General features: G+C 43.8%; 1 protein-coding gene across 6 annotated transcripts in view; it reads left to right on the forward strand.

Moving 5' to 3' along the window:
- The first annotated feature begins 1,968 nt into the window (after positions 1-1,968).
- Positions 1,969-19,147, forward strand: part of COL12A1 (collagen type XII alpha 1 chain) — a 100,634-nt gene continuing 83,455 nt past the window's right edge. For 2 of the 6 annotated variants that reach the window (XM_069851335.1, XM_069851337.1), the window contains exons 1-9: positions 1,970-2,291; positions 5,351-5,458; positions 13,438-13,554; positions 14,313-14,456; positions 15,348-15,404; positions 16,064-16,327; positions 16,438-16,602; positions 17,877-18,050; positions 18,779-19,069. In XM_069851335.1, the coding sequence (XP_069707436.1) occupies positions 5,386-5,458; positions 13,438-13,554; positions 14,313-14,456; positions 15,348-15,404; positions 16,064-16,327; positions 16,438-16,602; positions 17,877-18,050; positions 18,779-19,069 (1,285 nt within the window). In that variant the 5' untranslated portion in view covers positions 1,970-2,291; positions 5,351-5,385. Of the gene's footprint in view, positions 2,292-5,350; positions 5,459-13,437; positions 13,555-14,312; positions 14,457-15,347; positions 15,405-16,063; positions 16,328-16,437; positions 16,603-17,876; positions 18,051-18,778; positions 19,070-19,147 lie in introns of all 6 variants that reach the window. The other 4 variants (XM_069851338.1, XM_069851336.1, XM_069851339.1 and 1 more) reach the window with 4 other exon arrangements.

Here is a 19,147-nt window from a genome sequence, read left to right on the forward strand (position 1 = left end):
CTACAAGCCTTTGTAAACAGTCCCTTCCCAGCTTTCCTGTCGCCCCTTCAGGTACTGGAAGGTCGCTAGAAGGTCTTCCCCGAGCCTTCTCTTCTCCAGGCTGAACAACCCCAGCCTGCCCTCATGGCAGAGGGGCTCCAGCCCTTTGTGCTCCTCCTCTGGACCCCTCTCCAGCAGCTCCGCATCCTCCTCACGCCGAGGATTCCCGGCCGGGAGAACCCCCTCCGCCTCCCCATCCTTCCCCGTTCTCTCCGCCAGGGGGCGCCCCCACACCGCCGATGGGACAGCCAGACGGCCCCGCCGCTCCGCTCGCCCTCCCCTCCTCCCGAGGTTGCGGGAACGGTGACGCCCGGGAGCCGCTCCCGGCGCCGGGAAGGGACGTGCGGGGTCGTTCCAAGGCGCCCGGTTGGGGAGCCGGGCCGGGGCTCCGCCCGCGGGGCGCGTCCCCCTCGCCCCCGAGGCGCCGGGCTGCAGCCCCGGGGCTGCCCGCCCTCCCGCGCCGCTCGGGGTCCTCCTGGGGGGCACAGACGGCGAGAGGGAGGGCACCCGCTGCGGGTTTGCAGGTGACACCAAGCTGAGCGGTGCAGGTGCCGCAGTGGAAGGACGGGATGTCATCCTGCGGGACCTGGACAGGCTGGAGAAGTGGGGCTGTGGGAGTCATGAGTTTCAACAGGGCCAAGTGCAAGGCCCTGCGCCTGGGTTGGGGAAATCCGAGTACACAGCGGGGGTTGGCGGGATTGGGAGCTGCCCTGCAGAGAAGGACTTGGGGTGCTGGTCAATGAGAAGCTTGATGTGACCCAGCAATGTGTCCTCACAGCCCAGGGGCCAACCGTGTCCTGGGCTGCATCCAATGCAGTGTGGCCAGCAGGGCGAGGGAGGCGATGCTGCCCCGCTGCTCCACTCCTGTGAGAGTCCACCTGGAGTGTTGTGTTTAATTCTGGAATCCCCAACATAGGAAGGATGTGGAGCTGTTGGAAAGGGTCCAGAGGAGGGCTACAGTGATGATCCAAGGGCTGGAGCCCCTCTCATACCAGGACAGGCTGAGAGTTGGGGTTGTTCAGCCTGGAGAAGAGAAGGCTCTGGGGAGACCTTATAGCGACCTTCCAGTGCTTGAAGGGGCTACAGGAAAGCTCAGGAGGGACTGTTCACAAAGGCTTGTGGTGATAGGACAAGGGGAAATGGGGATAAACTGGCGAGGGGCAGATTCAGACTAGACATTAGGACGAAATTCTTCACGCTGAGGGTGCTGAGGCACTGGCACAGGTTGCCCAGGGAAGCTGTGGCTGCCCCAGCCCTGGAAGTGTCCAAGGCCAGGTTGGATGGGGCCTTGGGCAGCCTGGGCTGGTGTTTGGAGCCGGATGACCTTTTAAGGTCCCTTCCAACTCATAGAATCATAGAATCGTAAAATAACCAGGTTGGAAGAGACCCACTGGATCATCGAGTCCAACCATTCCTATCAAACACTAAATCATTCCCCTTAGCACCTTGACCACCCGTGCCTTAAACACCTCCAGGGAAGGTGACTCAACCACCTCCCTGGGCAGCCTCTGCCAGTGCCCAGTGACCCTTTCTGTGAAGATTTTTTTCCTAATGTCCAGCCTGAACCTCCCCTGGCGGAGCTTGAGGCCATTTCCTCAAACCATTCTATCGGTTCTACACCCCTGTGAGTCTATGATTCTCTGCAAACTTGTCCTGGGGACCGGTCCGGGTCCCAGGAGGACAGAGCCCTGAACCCGGGGTCGGGAACACGGGGACCGCCTGGAAACCCTGTCTCGGCCGTCGCTGGCAGCCCTGCCCGGAGAGTCATTTTTTCCAGCGCCCCCCCCCGCCCGGGGAGCCGCGGGGCAGGGGCGGCTCACGCCGCAGGAATGCGCGCAGCCCCGCGCCAGTTTCCAGCCGCGGGTCCCCTTCCCTGCTGGAGCCGAGCGGCGCGCATAGATCACCCGGTGGCAGCCGTCCACCTTCCCTGCCGTTTCGTAACCGCTTACGAGGGTAAATTGAGAGCTGGGAACAGCCCTCTATTAAGTAGCAGATTGAGAAGAGGCTCTTCCCACTTGGAGAAGGCGAGTCTTCCCGGGCGGACCCCTCGCGTCGGGAGCTACCCGTGACCGAGGCGCCTCTTCCCCCTGCGCCGCCGCTTCTGCTCCTCCTCCGCTGCTACTCGCCGCTCCCTCCACAAGGTGCCCCCGGAGCTTCATCTTTTCTCCTCCTCCCTTCTCTCCAGGTCCGACGGCTGCTGCGGGAGTCGCCGCCGGAGGAGCTGCCCGGTCACCCCGCAGCCGCCGCTGAAGGTCGGTGGTGCCCGGGGCGGTGGAGCCACCAGCCCTTGGAGGTGTTTGAAGGACGGGTGGATGAGGTGCTGAGGGACGTGGGGTAGCGATTGATAGGAACGGTGGGGCTTGAGCGTCTCCAAGGTCTTTTCCAACCCGTGATTCTGTGACATCGAGGTGCTGGAGCGCGTCCGGAGAAGCCGGTGAAGGGGCTGGAGAACAAATCTTCTGAGGAGCGGCTGAGGGAGCTGGGGGTGTTTAGCCTGGAGAAGAAGAGGCTGAGGGGAGACCTCATTGCTCTCTACAACTACCTGAAAGGAGGTTGTGGAGAGGAGGGTGCTGGTCTTTTCTCTCAGGTGACAGGAGACAGGACGAGAAGGAATGGCCTCAAGTTGTGCCAGGGGAAGTTCAGATTGGACATTAGGAAAAATTTCTTCGCTGAAAGGGTTTTCAGGCGCTGGAACAGGCTACCCAGGGAGGTGGTTGAGTCACCATCCCTGGAGGTATTTAAAAGACGGGTAGGTGAGGTGCTCAGGAATGTGATTTAGTAGTGGACAGGTACGGTTGGGCTTGATGAGCTCAAAGGACTTTTCCAGCCTAATGGTTCTATGATCCCCTGCCCTCCCCTCGGCTGAGCCCAGTTGCCTGTGTCCGTACACACCGTCCACACAGCCCTTCGGAGGCACCTTTGGCTTTCAGCAGTGTTGGGCTGAAGGCTGAGGAGGGGAAGGGGGAATGTGTGTGCTCATGTAGGGCATGTCCGAGCTGGCTTGCAGGTGTGAAGAGAGAGGGTGGAGGAGAGGCGCAGAGCAGGGTGCCCTGGGGGGCTGCCGGGCAGCAGTGCAGGGTAGGGGTGTCCCAGCTGTGATGGCTCTTCCCAGCTGGAGGCTCCTGGTGGAGGCTGGTGTCAGTGCCCAGCACCCGCAGGCACGCTACTGCTATGGCTTGGCAGGAGCTCTCGCTTCCCTCCCTTGCGTGTGCAGCTGCTGGGGATGCTTTCTCCCGTTTCCAGTGGTTTTAATAACTTTGATGGGTATTGTGTGTTTCCTGTGGTTTTTTTTTCTCGATTAGTTTGTTTTTTCTTCTTGAAAGTGGTAAATGTCATGCACTGTGCAGTCTGGAAATGCTTTGACTAGGCTTTCTCTGGTTGAATTGTTATGAGATTGGACTGGCACCGGTGAAAGCCCATTTTTTTTTTAAAGTGGTCTCTAAAGATGGGTGAAAAAACCTTTAGTCCTGACACAAAGACCGCCTGTGTCCCTGCTGAGCCAGCAGAAGGACCTTTCCTCCATCACCTTTCACACAGCTAAGTTTGCGAGATGGAGACAAAGTGTTTCTAGGTGGGCAAATGAATGCTTTGGGTAAGATGTTTTATTTCATGAAATCAAAACGTGTATAAGGAATGGTAGACCTTCAGCAGTAGTGAACTCCTAGATGCCTTTGTGGGATGATTAATTTCTGTTTCTCTTCGAAAGGATCAAAAGATGGCAGTCCAAGCCCACACAAGATTTCCAGGGCAAAAGTCCATTTATGTTGTGTTTAGGCAATCCTTAAACTTGCTGCAGAATGCAGTAGATGTGCTCAGGGACAGCCGTTTCCCACGCAGAGCAGTGATATGGTTTCGAGGCTTTGAGAACAATTTAATGCTAACTTTGGGTTTTGTCATATTACTGTCAGGGAGTCACTATGGGCAGCATTACTCTTCTGTTTACCCCCTGGAGTTATCATTGGACTGAAACCATTGCTCAGTTTTCCTTTAAACTCTTGGTATTTTTATGTGCAGTAGAGGCATTTGGCTAAAGCAAGTCTATGCAGCTGCCTGGCTGAAGCCTGTTAAGTTTAGTGTCAGTAACTGGGAAATTACTGGGTCTCCATAGCATCTACCCACTAAACGTGCCTTGCTGGTTTGTTCTCCAGAAGGCAGAAGAATATTTTCTGCTTTAGCTTTTTCCGCGGACCAATGATTTATGCATTTTTCTTGTATTTTGCTTTTGGCACCTTCCCGACAAAATCTGTTGCCTAATTGCTTTTGGAATTCTTTTCCCTCCAGCCTAAGTATGATATATAATGTATTTGTGACTTTATTCAAGCAAATTACCCCTCCCCTACTTCCTGTGGTAGAGAACCTCAGTCATCAGAAACACTCATATTTATATGCGATAAGGACTATTCATATTAGTCTTTACTTAGACAAGGAAATAATTTGGAAGTTTTGCTGGAGTAATTTGGAGCAATTTGTCATGACCTAGAGCATATAGTTATGAAGGTATAGCTGCTTGGAATTAGGAAGCATTAACTTGGCCTATTCCCACCTATTTTGCTAGACAACCTGAAGTCATTGTGAGACTCCCTTACCTGCCTACATTTTACAGCGTATTTTAAATCTATTTTCTCTCAGGATGTGTAAATGAATTATCAGATGTTGAAACATTGTGGCTAGACAGATGTGTCAGGTTTCAGCTGTGTGTTACACACACTTCTGTATAATCTATTTCAGACCTTTAAGAAATGAAGAATAGCACATTCGTAGGCAGGACCCTTCAAAAAAAGTTTTATTACCGTTTCCAAACTGCCTTGAGACCACTAAAACACAGCTAACTAAGTACTTCAACAGTTATGAAAAAGGAGCTGAATAAAATCCCCAGCTGAAAGAGACATTTAGCGGATCCAAGGCAGGAATGACCTCTGAATTAGCTATCATCACATTCAGCGATGAAGTCATGGAGCTCCCTCCTGGCTCCTGCCCGTGCGGAGGCACGATCTTCACCACATTCCCTGATCAAATTAACCCAAACTAGGTTAAAGCCGCGTGTGCTTACTGTGATTGGAAAGGGTTCAGCAACAAAAGAGACATTATTGCGAGACGAGACTCCCCAGTTAGTCATGCAGATCTGTCATCGTCTTGGACGGCTTTCAAGTCTAGAGGTTTCAACCTGGTCCCGTGGGCGGGGGCTGGGGATAAGGGAACAAAGGGAAATCCGTGGTTCATCTTTTTTATGTTTCATGAATACACCCACACAATCCTCTAATCCACGCGTATCATTTCCTTCTCCTTTCTCCCTTTCCCCCCATCACTGCAGATTCATTCATGTTGTTGTGATCTGAAAGGGCAGAAATGAAGACAGCGCTGTGCTCGGCAGTCGCTGCTCTGTGTGCAGCCGCCCTCCTCTCCTCCATCGAGGCTGAAGGTAACCTTCCCCTCCCTGCTCCCTTGCCCTCATGCTCCACTGAACAGCAAACCTCCCAACCAGCCTTGGGCTACCGTCTCTCTCCCTCTCCATTTTTGAGTGTAACTACTTCACCTTCTCTCTTTCTCTCCTTCAGAGAAACGCCTCTCCTTCCTTGCCCAGCTCCTTCTGTGCTCTGTTTCTCCCGGCTAGTCAGCCGGACCGTAGCTCCCTCTCTCTGTCTCTCTGGTGTGCTGTCCACACCACCCTGCAGATGGGATGCAGGACAGCCAGCGTGGCCGCCTGGGCTCCGCGCCCCGAGGAGCCCGCTGCCACCGCGGGCAGCCCGGCATGGCTGGGGCTTGCGGCACTGCCCCGCTGACTGACCGAGAACGGCTGTAGAGTCTCGTTTAGTGATGTTGAGAGAGGAAATGAAAAAACCCATCACCCAACAACCCACAGCTTTGAAATAAAATGCTCCAACACAGTCTGGCTCTCTGCGCCTGTGTGTTTTGTCCAGGCTGGACCCCTCGCCTCCGTCTGGCCAGCTTGCTGGCACGCTGGCCTCCCCTGCTCGGCGGGGCGACCCCCGGCCGAGCCCTGGGGTGGCCAAACCCTCCCTCGGGAATTCATCTGCCTCCGCGGCAGGTCTGATCCAGGAGATGCTCCTGGGGAGATGCTGCCACCTCCATGACATGCATCCTGGGCACTGCTGAGGGTCAGGACGTGTTGTGGCAGCTGGGGACCCATGGCTCTGGCATGCATATAGTCCCATCACCCCTAAAGAGGCCTTTCTCCTCCTCATGAGGTCCTGGCCCAGTCTTGCTGGAGACTGAGGTCCCTGTCAGCCCATGACAGTGCCCAGCCTCCAGCTGCGGGGTCGAAGACCTGGGGAAACCCTTTGCATCTGCCACACTTGCCACAGTGTGGCCCTAAATGGTGTGGGGACAAGCTCCCCTGTCATCCTCTATGTGAGCTGTACGGCTTTGGTTGTAATGGCAGCATTTCTGCCAGCAGTGGCTGCCAGGAGAAACAGAGATGCTGAGCGTCCTGCACTGAAATGACTTGATCTGACCTCTGGGACTCAACTCCATCACAGAGTGAACCAAACCGCTGGGTGTGAACTCCCTCGGATTTATTGGAAAAATACAGAAGCCAGCATGTGATAATTCAATTTTTTCCCCCCTTCCTTCTTCAGAACTGAAACAATTTCTCCAGTTGTGGCCTGCCACAAGCTCCTGTGTCTGGACCTGGTCATCTTGGCCGATGGCTGCTATAGAAACCATGGTGTGGGAGAGGTGCCTCTGGGGCATTTGTGTCCCCAGCAGTGAGTTTGCTTGGGGTATAAAAATGTAAAGTACGCTGCTGGAAATAAAGGACATTTCTGCACAAAGTGCAACATCTGGTCACCCCAGGAGAGAATCAGCCTGCTGCCTCCCTCTTGTGCTGCATTGTTGTTGGCTGAGGAACCAAAAGAGGTCATTTAAAGTCATTTCAGAGTTGCATTTGAAATGCGGGACTGCTGTGCCAGAGAAAGCAGAGAAACTGTACGGTTTTGATGGAGGAAGGCAGTGAATATGTTTGTGCATTCCACCCCATCTCAGAAGGGGATTCAGTTGGAGCTGGAGTAATATTGCTGTTGTCTTGCACTGCTGGTTGCATGTATGGAGTAGGCTATTTTGAAAAGTAAGTGGAAGTGTCTTATTTAGCTATAGTGTGGACTAAACTAGTCATTGCTTGAGTACTGTTAATGAAAGCTACAAAAATGTATTTGGAGAAGCACACAGTTGCAACAGGAAAACTAGTAACACATTGCCAGACAAGCTGGCCAAGCTTGTTTAGATCTCATGCTGAAGGATGCACCGTAACTAAGCAAAAGAGTGGATGAAGCCTGATCTTATGAGTTGTAGAGTGCTCCTGGACAGAACTTATGTTACTCTGCATTCAAAAATGTGTATCAAATAAAATAACCTTGTTTACAGTGATCAGATTTCTAGAGTTTTGGAACAGGAGCAGAGAAGTGTCTGGAGTAGGAAGTGCGGTGAGAAATAGTGGTGGTGAAAATGGGAGTTCAAAGCTAGGAGTGCCTTGGGACTTGCTCTGGTGGGAACTGCTTTCATAGAGCTTTTTTGAAATGTGTTTTTTGTTTGTACTGTACTCATCATCATTCTGCACTGTTCTTATTTCGTGCTTCAGTTTAGCATCATCTTGTAAATTGCACGTTGGATCTCTCTCACTTTAGTTATGGTATCTTTACAACTTAAATCTTGTCTGTTGAACTGACCTTCTCCTGTTGACATTCTTCCTTTAGTCTGTTTTTCCAGCTTTCAGATCGCATTGTGGCTGTCTCTTTTTTTCTTTTTTCTTCTATTTTTTTTTACTCACTGTTCCTTTGGCTCTTCCTGTGGTGTTAAGAAGAGATGCAGCTTTACATTTTCTTTCCTTAAGCTGTGGGTAGACACTTGGTGGGCTGAAAAAGTGAGAGGAGGGCAAGGGGGAGGGCCAGTTCATTTGGGAAAGATTGATGATGTTGGGGTGGGAAGGTGGAGTGAAAGCAGAGGGAAGGAAAAGCTTAATTCTATTTTCTGCCTTCCTTCAGCTTTCATTTTTCAGTCTCCCCTGGGAGCAGATCTGGTGTTTATCTGATACTGCTGTACATAGGTTCCTAAATCTTTCAGGGTGAAACTGGTTATTCATCAGCATCACAGCTGCTCTTTGAGTCCTTTGTGAGAGCTGCGCTCTGTTGCTGTTGGCAAGGCAGTGGGCTGCAGTAATGGTGTTAGAGCTTTTCTGCAGAGATCCAGCAACACAGGAGTTTCTAGCTGGACTTCCACTGTAGCAGTAGTGTGGGTAAAACCAACATATGGGCTAAGGCATTCATGACATTTCACTGGGGATGTTGTTTCTTTACCCTGGACAAGGAAGCAAATCTATTTTAATGCCCGGCATTTTTTCTCTTTTCTTTTACAGTGAAATTATTCTTGTTTTATTTTGTAATCCTTCTGATGTCTCTCTCTTATCTTAAACTTCTTACGCATGATGTTGTATTTTATGCTCTGTTTAAGTCATATCTTGCCTTTTTAGTCCAGCACTGTAGTATTCCATTGCATTCCCTGCGTGTCTTTGTGCCAAGATTTCTTTCTGTCACAGTATATCCTTTTTCTAGATAAGATTTTTTTTCATTATTTTAGTTGTAGTTAAGCCAAGTAGATTGGTATGCAAATAACCTGTTAGTCATAATCTCAAGGTAATGCTGTGGTGATGTCATGGCTTGTGTAGTATTTTGTGTTTCCCAGTTTCAAAGGCAATGGAAAGGAATGAGGAAATCATTGGTTCTGTGTGACCTCAGCATGAAGATGCTGACTTTTCAGTGTATCAGGACCTGGTTCAGACCTAGAAAAATCTGTTTTTCTAGGCTGGAGTTAGGGAAAGAGGGCATCACAGAGCCAAGCATGGGATCTTTGTGTAGTTCAGGAAAGGGTTTAAAGGATTTATCAGGTGAAAATTTTCTCCAGGACATGCACTACAGTAAGTCACAAATAATTGCAGCACAGCGATTACGGAGGATTGAAAAAGTCTCGTGTGATAAAGCTTGTGTCGTATATACATGAAAGTTACTATAATCCTTGTTTTTCCTACTGCTAATTAGAAGCATACTGTACATGTGTGTATGTATACACACACACACTCTCACATGCTTATGTATGCACAAACACGCGTAAAATTTGGTAAATATTCATGCATGCTGTGTGTGTATATACATGCAATTATGTTTAATTACATACATATTTATATGTAAAGGTGTATATATGTATAAATATATATATTTAAATGAACTTTTTTCAAAGTACACTTTGAGCAATATTTCTTATATTTTGAAGAAATTTCATATTCAAGGATAAAGTAAAAAAAATGCAAACATACAGGTGGCAATGTTTCTGTGTTGTGATTGCCAGTGAATATCTAACAAGGCTGAGAAGCTGGTCTTTGCTGCATTTGTAGGCTGTAGTTCGTTCTTTCTCCTATTCCCTTTGGCAACACTGACTTCAATGGAGCTTGACCGAGGTTGTGGTCTAGTTAGTTGTGTCAAATCCTTGCCATATATGTAAATAATAGTAAATGAGGAGTTTGGGCCTCTTCCAGCCACAGCAGGGCTAATCTCAACGACAGCAAGGCTGGGCTTACTCTTCAGCTTCTGTGGCATGTGTGTTATTTTAAAATGGGCTAACACCTTGTTTCACATGCTGATTATCATGAGTCTTTTCCAGTGATTAAATTACGGATTTTGTTTCATATAGGGATTGTGGATGGCAGCTACTTCCAAGTTATATAACTTTTAAGTCTGATTCTAGTTTCAGCTTGCTTGATCTTCTGATTATATTTTACTTTGGCCTTGTTAAGATATTCATTGTGGTCCTCTAGCAGTCACATTGTGTTATCTGTAAAAAGCTGTTGCATCACCTGTTAAGGAATACAAGATACTATGAGACATATATAGCATGAGGAAGGTGCTTTGCTCTGTATTTTTTCTTTCAGAAAATATTTTGTTGTTATACATCTATGTTACACAAGGAGTGTAAATAAATTAAGTATATTATGTCTTTTCTTTTTTATTTTGAGGTGCATAGGGCAGGATAACTGATCAAGGGAGTTATATCATGCTTCTAAGAATAGTGGAGCTTAAGACTGTGTGAAGATTATTGTCGTACAGCAAGTTATTTTTTTACTGGACTGGAAACTTGTAGGAGAGCCATACATTTCAGTGCATCAACAGTGGAATCACTGTATTAAGGAAATACTATAATACTATTACATGTTACTGTCATGATCCTGTACCTTGAAAAGTCAGTGAGAGGTTTTGGCATGGAATTTGATGGACACTGATTCAGAAGTGTCACTGCAATGAAAACACGTGTGCAATTTCACTTAATGTGAGTAGCCTATTATCAAGACTACTTGCTTGAATAAAGCTGCACTCAGATGCGGGCCTTTGGAGTTTTTAAGATTTGTCCCTGTAACGGGACAAAGTCCCACCACAATCAGGGGAATTTTGTTCCTAGTCTGATCTGACTCCATATTGAAACTGTATTATTTTTCCAGTGGCAAATTCCTTTCTGGAAGAAGAATTTTAATAAGGTAGAGTAACAGTTAACCTGTTTAGATGATAAAAATCTTATTGTTATAATCAAACACTTTGTTGTTCTTCAGATCAATTTACTGTTCTTAGTCGTGACCAAGGTTTGGTTCTCACTCCACAGCTGCTTTCACGTGGGTGAAATTTGGACCCATGTGAAGGTCCACAAATATTTTGGAGGTTCTAGTTGGGTATCAAAAGCTCACAGGCCATCCAGAAGACATTTTGATGACATGGGATCCAAACAGGCATTTTTTTCACTCTGACAAGGCTCCTTCTTGGATTTCAACAGGAGAAGCACTCAGTGCTGGAGTTTGACAAGCCAGACACAGATTGCAAATGAATGTATTCAAAATACAGCAATGAAGACTGGGATTAGGTGTTGGGAATAACTTTATCATGATAAAGGGAGTCAGGTGGTGGAATTTCTGTGGAAAGCTGGCAGTCTTGCCAACAGTGGAGGTCTTTAAGCATAATCTAAGCAAATGTCAGAATTGACGTGTGGTAGCCGATCATGTCTTGGCCGTGGGGATGGATGAGGGGGCTTTCTGAGCTCCCCTGCAATGCTGTTATTCTATCAGGCTGTGAACACCTGGATGAATGGATACATCACTTATGTGCCGATGCACTTATTCTTGCAATCTGCCAAGATCCACATCTGAATTTCCACAAAATGGCTAAAATCCTTTAAAATGCTAAAGACTTTTCCTCACAGTCAGTTTTTTCAGTTTATCTGGAATCCGGTCATTTGGATATCAACAAGTTGGGCTGCTGCTGTTCTTCAGCAGTTAAAGCCTAAAGTCTCTGCTGCAACATGCCAATTTACTTGCAAGGTTGGTGGCGCTATTTTTTCCATGTACTGAATTTTTTTTTTAAAGCATGCTCAGGTCATTTGTCTCTGCCTTTGCATTAAATTTGTCCTGAGCCATTGCTACTGAAACAATATTTTATAATGATATTCTTATCACCTAAATGTATTTTACTATTAACACATATTGCATGACTTTGATACTAAGTAACTACCCTGCCATCTCTAGCATGGTGATACTCATAAACTGAATGATGAATAAACTCTGCACGCAGGTTAATGGTCTAATCTCACTGCCTGTGTATGGACAATAGGAAAAATAACATTTACTTTAGTACTAGCTTATATGTTGTATCAGTATTACAAAGCCATATTATCCTATGGTTGGAAATGACAGTAAAGTAGAAGGAAAAAAATGCATACACAATTGGTTGCCAGATTTCTTGAGTTCAATATTACTTGTTTCAATTGACAGTGTCTTTTCATAAGTATACATTCTAGCATTTATTTCTTTATCTGCTCTTTAAATTAAGTTCAAAATTGAAACAAAATCTGACAAACAATGCAGGTCTTCCATGAAGCAGAGAAGACTTGTCTATTAAAAATATCTGCAAAATGGTCTCACAAGTAGTTAAGGAAAGTATGGCTGAATCTACTCTTACTTTGTAGACCTATTTAAACAATAATATATAATACACCTGCCATGCACTGACAGTGAGTCAGTAAAATACTGCATGAATAAGCATGACAATTCTACAGAGAGAATATCATTATAAAATATTCATGAAACGTCTTTGTGTAATGAACCTTGTACATGGAGGCTTTTGTCCATCATGGGAAGCTAAAAAATAATAATCAACATTTCATTTACATATGCATGATGCTGCAAGTTAGCGTACATAAACTGTTTCTTTCTGTACTGTTCAGTTACTTCTGTCATCAGCTCCTGCAAGTTTTATTTGCAGTCATTTGTTCAGGTCACTGGTGCCTTCTTTGCTGTTTTCTATAAATTCTGTAAAATAAATGTCCATAAATATACTTCGATGTTGTCTTTTCACAATTAACCATTGTGTTGTTTGGAACCATACTGGCATTTTATGTTAAAATGCCGCTACTAGTATGGGTACACCTGCTGCAAAGGGAAAATGAAAACAACAGTTTACACCTTCGAAATTGTACAGCAATCTGGTGTAAACAGGTAGAATTTTATTTTTATGAGTTTTTGCATCAGCTCAAATATTTCAGCAAATTGCAACCATTACTAACCCTATTTATTATCCCCTTAGTTCCTGAACCCTTTGCAGCAATCTGCAAAGTATGCCACTTCAGTGGCTTCTAGGAACAAAGGGATGGAGCTCTCCATATTTTGAAATAAAATGATACATCGGTATATCGTTATTACTGATATACATTTTACATGTATATTTATATCTAGACATTAACATAAATTGTTTTACTGAACATTAAATAGCCAATATTTTCCTGTATTCCTTAAAATATTTTTTCTCTGCCAAGTTTCTAGATTCAGTGAAATTGATAAGAAATATGACCATGCAGAGATTCTATTAAAAAGCTGATCAATTCTTTGATGTCTAATTAAGAAGACTATCGTGTTCTCAATGTCCTAAATGATCTCATGATATTGTAAGCAGGTTGTGATTTGGCATGCTTGTACGGATTGCACCCAGCATGTAAAAAAATTTCCTTTAATTGTTATGTGAAATGTTTGCATATGTGGTGATTATCTGTGAACTCATTGTACATGTATCCAAATGTGTTTTCTATTGTGCTTGATTTTTCTGGCCATTCTTGAATGTCTTGGCAACTCAAGAAACATATGTTCTGTGCTGTCCTCTATAATGCGTATACTTTTCGATGTTTTGTCATATTTCATCAGCTTTTATTTTACTCTTTTTCCAACAACATATCCTTATATTTGTTGGAAACAAATTTATGCAAAGACAATTTTAGTAAGCTTTGCTCAACATTATTTTATTTCTACATTTCCCAGAGCTTGTTCAAACTTTTAAACATCCACCTGGTATAAATCTTTTGCAGTTAATCCACCGTCAGACTTGAATTTTACAATTATAGATGAACGTAATGTTCAAATGTCATGGAAAAGGCCACCAGATGAAATAGTTGGTTACAGGATAACTGTGGTTCCAACAAATGGTGAGTTCTGTAAAATGTTATTTTGTCATTAAATTTTTTGAAAGCTTGGGTCTATTTTCACTTTTATCTAACTGAGGTATGAGAGTAGCTATTAATATCTTTCTGGAGTTTGTGATCAGGACTGGGTAGCAGCAAAGGGCATGCAGAAAGGAGCACTGGTTGTTTCATGTTAAGAGTTTTTCTTACCTTAGCATTTACCCTATGGGGGCTGCAAATAATTAGTTATGGATGCCTTTCCTTTGCAAGGAGCAAAAAGGAAAGTGGAGTAATCACTCTGTCTCTCTTCCCTGCTTTTACCCTAAAGTTTGAGAATTATATTGTACTTCATTCACGTACTTTTCCCAGGGGAAATATCGCATATGTAAAATAATGATTTATGTTATATAACTTCCTCATAAGGGCTATGTAAGTTACCTAATATTTTCTTTCACTTCAAGAAATAATCAGTGTACAAGTGATATCAAATCAGAATTGGACCATGATTTCTTAGGTGATAGTACATATTGCATGTACATTCTAAGTTTCAAATTTCCCAGAGCTTATTAAGCACTTCAGTAATTTTGTTCTCTATTGGAAACAGGTTAATTTGAAGTTTCGTGGTTCAAAATTCATATTTCAGGAAAAAGGACAGCGTATAATTCTAAAAGTATAATTGTATTTTAGATAGATTGTTCTTTGTTGCTTTTTTTAATGATCAGCTTGTCACTGATATAGCTGAATTTAAAGGCTGCACTGACATTTTTATATATTTATTGCAGATGGGCCTACTAAAGAATTTACTCTTTCACCTAGCACAACCCGGACTGTCTTATCAGATCTTATACCTGATAGAGAGTATATGGTATCAATAGCTTCATATAATGCAAGAGAGGAGAGTCTTCCTGTTTTTGGCCAACTGACAAGTAAGTACCTGTAAAACCAAGTAGGACAACTGAGTGGTCATTCACAGAACTTAGCTTTGTTCCAATTCCTCAAAAAAATTGCACATACCTAAACTCTGATCAGATCTAGCTGTCTGAGCAGCCTTCTTCCATTAAGTACAGTTCCTAGTAGAAGCAGAGATAATTTTCAAGAGACAAGAGGAAGCTAAGATGGATATATTGTGTCTGACAACCACTGTAGAATTCTTCGCTGAAGGCCACTGGTGCTGTTGAGCCAAGCTTTCTTCCTATAAATTGCATCTGCTAAATTCAAGGGGAAGACTGGCACTGACCTCAGTAACAAATTAATCCGGTTGGCTTCTTGGGTGGGTGGGGAGGAAGCTAACTGCCTTCGTCAAACAGTGAAGTCTGACATAATATATCTATATACATTATAAAATATGGACTATAATTTTTATAATGTATATTTAATAAATAAAGCATAAAATAAATTTGATTTAATAAAGATGTTAAGTACAGCAGGCTGACTTCTATGATACATTTTGTTGCATGTCTCAAGCTTCCAAAAGAACCACAGGAAAATTACTTATGATGTGTTCCCCTGAATGTTAGAGAGGGGTAATATTGGTATTTCATCCAGAGATATTGCAGTTCATTTTCAGGAAGTTACTGCAGGAGACACAAAGATACAGAGGATTCTTAATTATTTGGATTTTCTGTATCTTGTGTTGCCCTGAATTCTATGTTGTCAAATCTGTAAGTACAGATGATGTATTTGTAACTTATATTTATGTTTTCATGTTCTGAGACTAGTCAGATATGTGTTTTGAACTCATTCCATGCTTTTCTTTGATGTTAACAGATTTAACCTGATTTCCTCCATTAATTCTCTGTATGTTGCACTTTGTGCAGTTCAGACAGGTGGTCAAGGAATACCAGAAGAGAAGAAGGTTGAGGCTCAATTACAAAGTAAGGTGTTTTGTCTTTCAACTTCTCTGACTCTAGCTCTAGGGCCCCATAAAGCTAGACCGTGTTTCTTAGTAATAAAGTTGTAGAATTGTCCAGAGTTAAGAAAACTTGGGAATTTATTTATAGCCACATTGAAAGAATAAGGTGAAAAGTTGGTACCAAAACTAGGAATTTCATGTAAGTAATCTGAGAAAGTCCATGAATATCTTAGTCCTATTAATGAAAGATATTGTGCTGTAGATAAAAGGGATGGCAGAAGAACCTGTGCAGCTGTTATAAGAAGACAAATATGCAAAGCAGAAGTGGTAACAAAATGAAATGTTCCCATAGCATCAAACTGTTGCAAAAAGTTTTATATGTGAGTTTGCATCTGCTATGGCACAACAGATACTGTAGAGCAACATGAGAAGTGCCTCAAAACTGAGTATCTAGGTGACAAGTCCCATGTGATAAAGGCTTTTAGAAAGCCTGTACACATTTTCACTTGTATGAGTAACACTTCCCCAATTAAGATATTCCAGATAAGACTATTGGTCTATTTAATATCTGTTTGTTTTGGCTTTGACCTACTAGGTTTCTGTCAGACATTTCTCACTGATTTGTAAGAATGCAACTGCTCATTTGCTAACAGATTTTTGTTTTGTGTGTGTGTGTTCCAGGATGCTCCATAAGTGCAATGACAGATTTAGTCTTCTTGGTAGATGGTTCATGGAGTGTTGGGAGAAATAACTTCAAATATATTCTGGACTTCATGGTTGCCCTTGTATCAGCTTTTGACGTTGGGGAAGAAAAGACAAGAGTTGGAGTTGTTCAGTACAGTTCAGATACAAGAACAGAATTCAATTTAAATCAGTATTTCAGAAGAAGTGATCTTATTGATGCGATTAAAAGAATACCTTACAAAGGTGGCAACACAATGACAGGTACAGATTTCCCACATACGTGTTTATTCAGTATTTCCTTGTATAATTCAAATTGGCTTTAAATCCTAGTTCTTTCAAGCCTAATAAAAAACAACTTGTGTTGTTTTTAGGTGAGGCTATTGATTACCTGGTTCAAAACACCTTCACTGAGTCTGCTGGAGCAAGAAAAGGCTTTCCCAAAGTAGCAATTGTCATTACGGATGGAAAAGCTCAAGATGACGTAGAAATTCCTGCAAGAGAGCTTCGCAACATAGGAGTTGAAGTTTTTTCTTTGGGTACGTTGAGCTTTTCTAACGATTCTGCCTTCCAGAGGGACTTTCGCAGGCTTGAGAGGTGAGACTGTGTGAACCTTATGAAGTTCAGCAAGGCCACCTGCAAGGTTCTGCTCCTGGGTTGGGGAAATCACATGCACCAATATGGGCTGGGTGGAGAATGGAATGAGAGCAGCCCTGAAGAAAGGACTTGGGGGTGCTGGTAGATGAGAAGCTCAGCGTGACCAGACAACGTGCGCTTGCAGCTGGGAAGGCTGACCATATCCTGGGCTGCATCAAAAGAAGTATAACCAGCAGGTCAAAGGAGGTGATTCTACTTCTCAACTCTGCTCTCGTGAGACCACACTTGGAATACTGCATTAAATTCTGGAGTCCTCAGCACAGGAAGGACATGGATTTGTTAGAGTGAGTCTAGAGGAGGGCTGAGAGATGATCAGAGGGCTGGAGCACCTCCTGTATGAGGACAGGTTGAGAGAGTTGGGTTTGTTTAGCCTAGAGAAGAGAAGGTTTTGGGGGGACCTTATAGTAGCCTTCCAGTAGTGAGATTGGGAGGGGCCCTGTGTCAGTTAGTGTAGAGATAGGATGAAGGGTAGTGGTTTTAAACTGAAAAAGGGTAGATTCTGATTAGATATTAGGAAGACATTTTTTTACTGTGAGGGTGGTGAGACACTGGCACAGGTTGCCCAGAGAAGTGGATGCCCCATCCCCAGAAGTGTTCAAGTCTAGGTTGAATAGGACCATGAGCAGCCTGGTCTGGTGGGAGGTGTCTCTGCCCATGGCAGGGGGCTTGGAACAAGATGATCTTTAAGTTCCCTTCCAACCCAAACCATTCTATGATTCTTTGATTCCATCGCTGAGAGTTTAACATTCATAAAGAAGTAAGTTATGTATTTTACAGATTCTGTGTTTCAAGAAGAAGAGTGGCTATGCCACTATGTGTAGGCCTTGAAATGGGTCATTTCCAGCCTCCAGAATGGAATGTACCAGTTATGTTCATTTAATAGGAATTCTGTAGCTCCTACATTGAGATTGAGATGACTTACAAGCACAGTCAGTTGGCCTTGACCTTAGTGCAGATACCACATTATTCAGGTCCAAAATGGTATCTGTTACCTTATTGCATTAATCATTATTTTGTAGGTTAATTATCAATAATGACAGATGGCAGGACTCAATTAAACTCAGCTTTATCCTAGTATGTTCTAATACTTTATGGTACCTTCATGGATGTCTGTATTTTATGGCCACTTAACAGTCATGTCTGTTACAACTTCTAGGAATCAAAGCAGCAGATGCAAAGGAACTCAAGCTAATTGCGTCTCAGCCTTCAATGAAGCATGTGTTCAATGTGGCCAATTTTGATGGAATTGTGGATGTACAGAATGAAATTATCTTGCAAGTGTGCTCTGGTGTTGATGAACAATTAGGAGAACTGGTTAGTGGAGAAGAAGGTGAGATACTTGATATGATATATTTATTGACTTCAGTTTATTCTTATGCTATCCCTACTTTCATGGCCTCATTGACAAACTGTGGAAAACAGGTCTCAGCTTTCTGCTTTTAAATGCAGGAGAATGGAACATGTGAAGCATGTAGATTTGGAATAGTTCCATTATTCCGTAGTTTCAAGGTTAACTGAATGATGTGTAGTTATCAGAGTCTCATACAGTCAGTTTGGGCACGAGCATCACTTCTATGGAAAAATGTACTAAAGGGAAAGAACCTGCTTGATGAAAGGGCTCAATGTGTAATAGGTTAAGACCCAAGAAATGAAAAGATTCTGAGTAACTGGTTATTCTTCAGCCAAAATGGCAGCGGAGATGACTCCAGTGTCATAGTGCTTTGCTCAGATCTGCATTTATTCATACTCAGTACTGTGGTTCTGTGGGTGTAGCTTTCACTTCTGGTTGAAATATTATTACGGCAAGGCAGCATTTCTTCTGGAACTTTTACTACACTCAGGGGACCACAGATGCATTGTTCATATTTCTGCCCTCTCTCTGATGCCCCATTTGGACCATGCTGTAATTCACTTGTGTTTGTTTACGCTAAAAAAAATACGTGATCTTTAGTAAGGATGAAGCAAAGATGACTAAATGTATTCCAGAAATAAAAATGTGCAAGAAAATATGTGTATAGTTGTAATTAATATTTTGGTTTTGCTTTTGATTTCTCTCAGTGGTGGAGCCTCCTTCAAATCTAGTGGCCACTCAGATCTCCTCAAAATCTGTTAGGATCACTTGGGATCCATCTGCAAGCCAAATAACTGGCTATCGGCTGCAGTTCATTCCAATGATAGCTGGTGGAAAACAACATGTACTGAGTGTGGGTCCTCAGACTACTGCTCTGAATGTTAAAGATCTCTCTCCAGACACAGAGTATCAAATTAATGTTTATGCAATGAAAGGACTGACCGCCAGTGAGCCAGTAACAATAATGGAAAAAACACAACAAGTAAAAGTTCAAGTGGGTGAGTTAGGAGCTATTATGTTATTTTCACGTGGTACCTTTTTGTTGTTTAAACCTCTGATGCTTGTTTTAATATCAC

Source organism: Phaenicophaeus curvirostris, chromosome 2, assembly GCF_032191515.1.
Source record: "Phaenicophaeus curvirostris isolate KB17595 chromosome 2, BPBGC_Pcur_1.0, whole genome shotgun sequence".
NCBI lineage: Eukaryota > Metazoa > Chordata > Aves > Cuculiformes > Cuculidae > Phaenicophaeus > Phaenicophaeus curvirostris.